General features: G+C 51.0%; 1 protein-coding gene across 1 annotated transcript in view; it reads right to left on the minus strand.

Moving 5' to 3' along the window:
- Positions 1–7,157, minus strand: part of KIF26B (kinesin family member 26B) — a 573,188-nt gene extending 566,031 nt beyond the window's left edge. Inside the window, exons 1-2 of the mRNA XM_049868602.1 lie at positions 6,398–7,157; positions 5,131–5,532 (exon numbers count right to left, since the gene is read on the minus strand). Coding sequence (XP_049724559.1) covers positions 5,131–5,532; positions 6,398–6,460 — 465 coding nt within the window. The 5' untranslated portion in view covers positions 6,461–7,157. The remainder of the gene's footprint in view (positions 1–5,130; positions 5,533–6,397) is intronic.
- Positions 7,158–7,917: the final 760 nt, after the last annotated feature.

Below are 7,917 nucleotides of genomic sequence, written 5' to 3' on the forward strand. Positions count from 1 at the left end.
CAAATCTCTACTCACCCAGGTAAGTTGCTATTTGAAAAGATGAACCCAGAGCATCGTTAACTCTACAGTTGTCACTTTTTCATTCCAGAGTCTTGAGAGAGCCAACAATATTCTGTATTTTGTCCCCCTCATCCATCCCTTTCTGGAAACTTCACACTCAATGCATCAGAACCCAAATCCATTACTGTCCTTCCCTCTGAGCTCCATCCAAATCTGTCTCCCCCTGTTGCCTGCCTCAGTTAGCACCATCACTGCCCACCTAATTGACCAGCTGCCCAAGCTAGAAACTTTAAGTTATGTTGCCTTCTGCCATGAAGCCCTGTTATCCAGTGGTCACATGACAACTTGAGTGCCCAGAACAGAGTGGTCACTCACTGACTCTGGGGAGCAACCAGATGCCAAGCATGGGCTCGCCAGCATTTCACCGCCCTCCTTCACCAACTATCCCAAAGACAGAATTGGGGCAATTCAATAGGGCATGCTACCTAACAGTGGAAACAGTGTGAGAACTCATAAGGCAGAACAATACTTGGGAAATGTATGGATGAAACTAGAAACAGAAAGTGGGCAATGTTTTGCAACAAAAGCCCTAATTCTGTAAAACACAAAATCTAACAGAATGTTATCTAATTAACAGTCAATATATCCCCCATATACAGTCAAGCATCTTAAGTGAATTACAAAGACGATTTTTGCTAATTCCCCTTCAAAAACATGTCTATCTTCCAGTCCCTAACTCTACAGGGCCAGCTACATGTTGGAGTCAACAATGACATCCCTTGTTCTAATGAAACTTAACTCCTTCTGTGCCTGAGGGCTACAGAGATCTACAATTTGCTCATAAATCCAGCTCTGGGAAGAAGAAAGGCCTTGTCTCCGAGTTACATGGCCCTCCCTCCATGGAACATCAGAGAACATGGCATTTCTTTGGTTAAAATGCTGCAAATTTTAAAGGTGTAAAGGAAATTGTACCTAATCTGAGAATACAAACTCTTAAAAAATTAAAAAACAGCTAAAATTATTATTCCCAATGACAAGCAGAAGGACAATTTGTAGTTAAAATGAGCCAGTCCAAAGCACCTTGGGGTTCCTGGTTCTTATATATTCCCTTACCCCAAACATCATGCTTCACTGTCCTGCTTCATACGTAAAACTCAGGCAACTGCACACTGTGTGATATCCATCCGTGTGTGCACTTAGAGTGATCCCATGGGACTGTCCCCATGACTGACAGCTCTTCCCTAGGTGTGCATGGTCACTATACGATGATGTGAAGGGCTGAGTTTCTTCTGGAGCCCTCAGCTCGCTCTGGCACTATCACCAGTTTCCCAGCATAACTTGTATTTCATCACATAAATAAAACTGGCAAATCCATCAAGCTGCCTCCTATAGCACTGTTAATGAATTTTCCAGGGTACTTCGACAGAAACAAAAATCTGGTTTGTCAAATGACTCCATTAAACATGATAGATGCATTTAAGTTTCAACATTTGTTTCTTTTTCCTGCAGATAATTTTCCTTCCACCCTCCCTTTTTGGGAAAAGAGTATATTTTGATTTACCTTTGCACACAAAGGAGCACTCAAACTGGAAAAGAAAAAAACGAATTATAAGAACTGACTATAAGAATGGGCCCTCAAAAATATTCTAAAGCAATTTGGTGGACTGAAACTTCTTGTTAGGTGCCATCAAGTTTATTCCAACTCACAGCGACCCTATGTACAACAGAACGAAACACTGCCCAGTCCTGTGCCATCCTCACAATTGTTGTTATGTCTGAGCCCATCGTTGCAGCTACTGTGTCATTCCATCTCATTGAGGGTCTTCCTCTGTTTCATTGATCCTTTACTTTACCAAGCATGATGTCCTCCTCCAGGGACTGATCCCTCCTGATAACATGTCCAAAGTATGTGAGACAAAATCAAGCCATCCTCACTTCTAAGGAGCATTCTGGTTGTACTTCCTCCAAGGCAGATTTGTTCGTTCTTTTGGCAGCCTGTGGTATATTTAATATTCTTCGCCAACACCACAATTCAAAGGCATTAATTCTTTGGTCTTCCTTATTCATTATCCAGCTTTCACATGCATATGAGGTGACTGAAAACACCATGGCTTGGGTTAGGTGCACCTTTGTGTTCAAGATGATATCTTTGTTTTTTAGCACTTTAAAGAGGTCTTTTGCAGCAGATTTGCCCAATGCGATACGTAGTTTTGATTTCTTGTCTGCTGCTTTCATGGATATTGATTATGGATCCAAGTAAAATGAAATTTTTGACAACTTCAATCTTTTCTCCCTTTATCATGATATTGCTTATTTGTCCAGTTGTGAGGATTTTTGTTTTATGTTGAGGTGTAATTCACACTGAAGGCTGTACTTTGATATTCATCAGTAAGTGCTTCAAGTCCTCTTCACCTTCAGCAAAAGATTGTATAATCAGCATATTGCAGGTTGTTAATGAGTCTTCCTCCAATCCTGATGCCGTGCTCTTCTTCATACAGTCTAGCTTCTTGGATTATCTGTTCAACATACAGTCTATGTATGTGAAAGGATACAACCCTGACACAAATCTTTTCTGATTTTAAACCACACAGGATCCCCTTGTTCTGTTCAAACTACTGCCTCTTGGTCTATGTACTGGTTCCTCACGAGCATAATAAAGTGTTCTGGAATTCCCGTTCTTTGCAATATTATTCATAATTTGTTATGATCCACACAGTCGAATCCCTTTGCATAGCCAGTAAAACACAGGTAAACATCTTTCTGGTATTCTCTGCTTTTAGCCAAGATCCATCTGACATCAACAATGATATCCTTCATTCTATGGTCTCTTCTGAATCCAGCTTGAATTTCTGGCAGTCTCCTGTCGATGCACCTCTGCAACTGGTTTTGAATTATCTTCTACAAAATATGGAGAAGGACTGTTACTTCTAGTCCTTGTGTGTGAGAGTAGTGATTTCTTCCAATAATTTCCACATTCTGTTGGATCACCTTTCTTTGAAATGGGCATACATACACATCTTTTCCAGTTTGTTCACCAGGCAGCTGTTCTCCAAATTTCTTGGCATACAAGAATGGGCACTTCCAGCATTGCGTCCATTTGTTGAAACATCTCAACTGATATTCCATCAATTCCTGAGTAGCAATTCCTGGAGTCTTGTTTTTCACCAATGCCTTCAGTGCAGCTTGGACTTCTTGCTCCAGTACCACTGGTTCTTAATCATATGCTACCTCCTGAAATGGTGGAACATCGACAAATTCTTTTTGGTACAGTGACTCTCTGTATTCCTTCTGTCTTCTTTTGATGCTTCCCTTGTTGTTCAATATTTTGCCTATAGAATCCTTCAATATTGCAACTCGAGGCTTGAGTTTTTTCTTCAGTACCTTCAGTTTCAGAAATGCTGAGCATGTTCTTCCCTTTTGGTTTTCAACTCCAGGTCTTTGCACATTTCATTTTAATATAACAATGGGTGCTGAAATTATTAGGATTGCCGAATAACAGATTTTATATCCTTAAGAACCAAGGCTCTTCAATCTCTATCAGATGGTTTAATGCTGCTTATACAATTTCAAAGCACCCTACATTCTTCCTTTGTAGTACTTACCACAAACATGAATAAACTATGAATTGTGCATTTTGTGGTTAAGGTCTATAGCCTCCATTAGAATATAAGCTCCATGTGGACAAGGGCTGTTATTTCCATTGCTGTGCCTGCGCCTTACCTTGAATGTGGCAGGAAACCAAAAAGTAGTGAACAAATGCTACACAGAGCAAATAAACCTGTGAGTGAAGAAATGGTGTTAAATTGGAGGGTCCGGCATGCAACGGACTGAAACAAGCTTTTAGATCCTCTGAGATTTATTCTTAGAGTGCCCTGACGCATTTATTATTCAACTACAGAAATGGCATGCTAACAATCCACGAATTAATTATTCTTTAGATAAGTTCTGGATTCATAAAACCAATTCTCTTGGTGGCAATTTTCCACGTTTTACAACGTCTGTGGCTATTTGTGTAACTTAACCCTTACATGTGAAACATCAGTGTGTATTTGGATAAGCAGATGAGGCAAGCAGATGCAGTTATTCCTAAACTCTGCCACTTAAAATCACAATATTTCATTTCAAAAGTCACAGAAATATAAACCAGAAAACGCCATTGAGCAAACAGTATCAGAAACCACCACAGCAATTCACTCTGTTTTCTTGATATTTCTCTCTCAACCACTGATAAAACTCTTTGAAGTGAAAGAGTAAATATTATCATTTGACAGTACTTGGACCCAACAGTGCAAATACAATTGCATTGTGTTACACTCTGGGAGCTCCTGGGCCGGTTGCACAACGCTGGCAGGGTTGCTAAGCAGGAACCAACGTGCTTAGCGCTGGAGCAGGCCAGGAGGTAGCCCTGTTCCCCGGAGCTACTTGCCCCTTAATCTCCCTCAGAGAGACACACAAAATGTTACGCAAAAAATGCTGGCTTGCGCATATGTGTTTCTGTTTCTGTAATCCCGGGAAAGAAAGACCACAAACAGGCAATGGGAAACTCTTAAATCTCAGCTTGCTTCCACTCTTTCCATCGCTATTTTCGTAATCACAGGTGGGGTTGGGGAGAAAAACCAAGTGAGAGTCCTGCAGTCCCGGGAGCGCAGGAGAAAAGGGGAGCGCCCCCACAGCTGGCGTCAGCATGTTCCCGGCCCTGTCATGCGGCAAAGGTCTGGGGACGCTTGGGAAGAGGGTCTTCGGGGATGGCAGGACCGCACAAGGAGAAAAGAGTGGGCGTGAAGGTGCAGGGAACACAGAAAGAGAACTCCGAAGGGTGGGCTAGCAGGACAAACAACCTGGTGGTATGGCCGGTGAACCGTGAGGCCTGAGACAGCGAGTGCTACCTCCATGCTCTGGAGCCAGCTGGCTGCCCCAGGGCGGCCTGGCCGAGGGGCGCGCACCGGGTGGACCTCGGGCCGGCTACTGCCCACGGCGTGCCAGCGCCTCCTGGGGTGCGGAGCAGCCCCGGCGCCGCCAGGGCCCTTCGGGTGGCAGCGAGGCACGTATTCGCGACCACCCGGACAGCTGCTGCGGGCTGCGAGCTGCGGAGCCGGGGGAGCCTTGGGCCGCGCCGCGCGCAGCACTCACCTTGCCCGGGAAGGGCCCCGGGAGGAGCAGCTTCAGAGCCTGCCTCTTCAGCTCCACCAGGCGGGCGTTGCAGTTCTCACACCAGACGCCGCGGTCCGAGCCGGGGGAGGAGCCGCCGCCGCTGCCGGAGCCCGGAGAGCCGGTGCCGAAGCCTGGAGAGCCGCCCAGGGATCCCGGCGAGCTGGTGCCGATGCCTGGGGAGGCGGGGCCCGGGGAGCCCGTGAAGGAGCTCGGAGAAGAGGTGCCGGAGCCGGGGGACGGGGTCCCCGACGAGCCGAGCGCCGAGCCCGCGCCCTCGGGGGTGGGCCGGCTGCCGGTGCGCGACTCCTCGTACGCTTTCCTGTACCAGCTCTCGGGGGAGAAGGGCGCCGCGGGCTTGGTGGGCGAGCCGACTTCATTCACCTGCCGGGGAAGACACGCCGGTTGCAGTGGCCGCAGGGGCGATGGGTCCCCGCGCCCGAGGGCCGGGCCGGGCCGGGCTGGGGGCGCCCGCCTGAGGGTCTGCGCGCCACCGAGCGCCCGGCCGAGTGCGAGCGGGCGCCCGTTCCGGGCCCCTTCAAGTCCTGTGGCCAAATCGGCCTCCATCTGTCTCGTTAATTGTCCTTAAAGTGAATCCCCCCGCCCGGGTGCACCCTGCGCCGGTTCCCGGGCGCCGGCCGACCCTTCCTCGGGTCAGGAAGAAGAGGGCTCGCTCAGGGGTTTTAACGGTTTCTGGAGGGGAAACCCATAGGTTCAGTGCCCCGCGCTTTAGAACCCTGCACCCACCCCAGCAAGGGCCCAGGTACAATATCCTGACAGATCCCATCCGGAGGGACTGTGACTTGTGGGTTTTTATTCATTCATGGTGCAGCCCTCCTGACCACAAAGGTAAATGAAAGGATTTTCGGGGTGCAGGGGAACGATCCGAGGAACGGCAGAGAATTCATGGGAAGCCCTCAAATTCAGTATAACTCTGCTGAAAAGTGCAGGAATGCTGCAGAAGTTACGGGCGCAGGGCAGGGAAGGGAAGAAGGGACTGAGAAGATTGCCAGAGCAGGGCGAGTGGGCCGGCGTGCTCCCAGCAGACCCGCCTCCGCGCACGCACACCCCGGCGTCGGCACCCGCCGCCGCGCCTCCGCAGTGGGAGCAGGGCTGCAGGCGCCGGGCCCGGCTGCGCGGCGCGGAGCTGCGGCCCGCACGCCACCCTCCCGGAGGTCGGTCGGGGGAGAGGGCATCCCGCCGACAGGGTCTGCGAAGGCGTCTCTGCGTTGTCCCCGGCCCAACTTACCCCGTATTTCTTGCCCCTGGTGGAGATTGCAAGCCTCTCTTTATTCCCAGCTACAGAATTCATGGTGATTTGTCCAGAGGAGAGCGCCTAAATGTTCCACCAACGCTACATCCAAAGGGTCTTCAAAGCCCGAAAGGTCCCCAGTGGTAGGGGGATGTCTCTCTGCCCTCAAGTCAGGGTTTCTTAATTTGAGGGGAAGAAAAATAAAAGGAAATTGACCCCAGAAGTAATAGCACCAATTTTCAGAGAAAGCTGGGGTCGTTTATTCTCCTTTTCGAATAATGATTTTCCTCATCTTCTGCTTCCTCCAGTCACACGTAATCTTGTCACGGTCACATCCAGATAATTAGCATTTTCCTCAGCCAAGTAAGTCCCTTTTCCTCCACGATTGAAAGAGAGATAAAATCGCCACACACTGCAGCCGCAGGAAAGGTGGGCGAGCCCTCGCCTCGCCTCGCTCGGCGCGCGGACTCCGTCAGCCGAGCCGGGTGTGGGAACTTGTCTCCTTCACCGAGGTTTGTAACTGAGTTAAAAGAAATTCTCCAAAAATATAAAGATCCAGACTCGGGGAGGAGCTTCGGCGTAGCGCGGAGCCAATATCCGTCTGCCCGTTTTGCCTGACAGTTCCGCGAGGGCAGGGAGAGGGGCGGCCCCGTCTCGCCCGGGAGCGGTCCGCGGTCAGGGCGCGCGTGTGAGCACGGGCGCAGCGCGGAGCCTGGAGAAACGCGTCCCCGCGGCCCGGGAGCCTGCGAGTGCCGCCGCCGCGCCCGCCGCCTGGCCGCCGCCGCCGCGCCCGCCCGGCTCCATTTTATGCCGCTGCGCTCCTGCCTGACATTGCCAGCCGGGGGGACGGCGGGGGGAGGTCGTAAATCTCGGGCCTCGCAGGGAAGTTCCTGGTGAGTGGCCCGTGTCCAGGGCGCTAATGAAACACCACTGCGCGAGCCTGGAGCTGAGGTGCAGCGGGAGGGAGCGTGGCTGGACAGAAAAGCTGTGCCCGAGCCTCCCCCGCCCCCGAGTTCTTTCTCTTCCTGGCAAGGCTTTCAGTTCAGCCTTTGAAACGCCGTGTAAAAGGAATTGAGTCACAAACAGGTCTACAAACATGCCGGGTCCTCCCTCCGCCCTTTGTTCTCGGAGACCTGCCCTGCAAACCTTTTCTAGAATTGTCCCACCAACCCCCGGCCGGCCTGTGGGCCACCCTCCCCGACACCAGCCGGAGGACTGGGGGTCTTCGCCCCACGCCTGCCCGAGCCCCGTCGGCGATTTGCTAAGCCGCTGAGGGCTGGGACAGGTGAGCCCGGGAACCTAGCAGAATATGGATTCTCCCTCAGTCGGGGGAAACTGAGGGATTCGCCGCGCTGCCTGCGGACGGCGCGGGCCTGGAAAGGGGGTGTGGTGCGAGCTGGCCTTGGCCTGGCCTTGCCAGGTGTGCGTCCCCTCCCACCCGCTGGCGCCCTTGTCCTCCCGCGCCTGGGGCCCGCAGAGTCTCTGGTCATCGTCCCCTTCGACCACCCCCCACCCCG

The sequence above is a fragment of the Elephas maximus genome, chromosome 24 (assembly GCF_024166365.1).
Source record: "Elephas maximus indicus isolate mEleMax1 chromosome 24, mEleMax1 primary haplotype, whole genome shotgun sequence".
Taxonomy (NCBI): Eukaryota; Metazoa; Chordata; class Mammalia; order Proboscidea; family Elephantidae; genus Elephas; species Elephas maximus.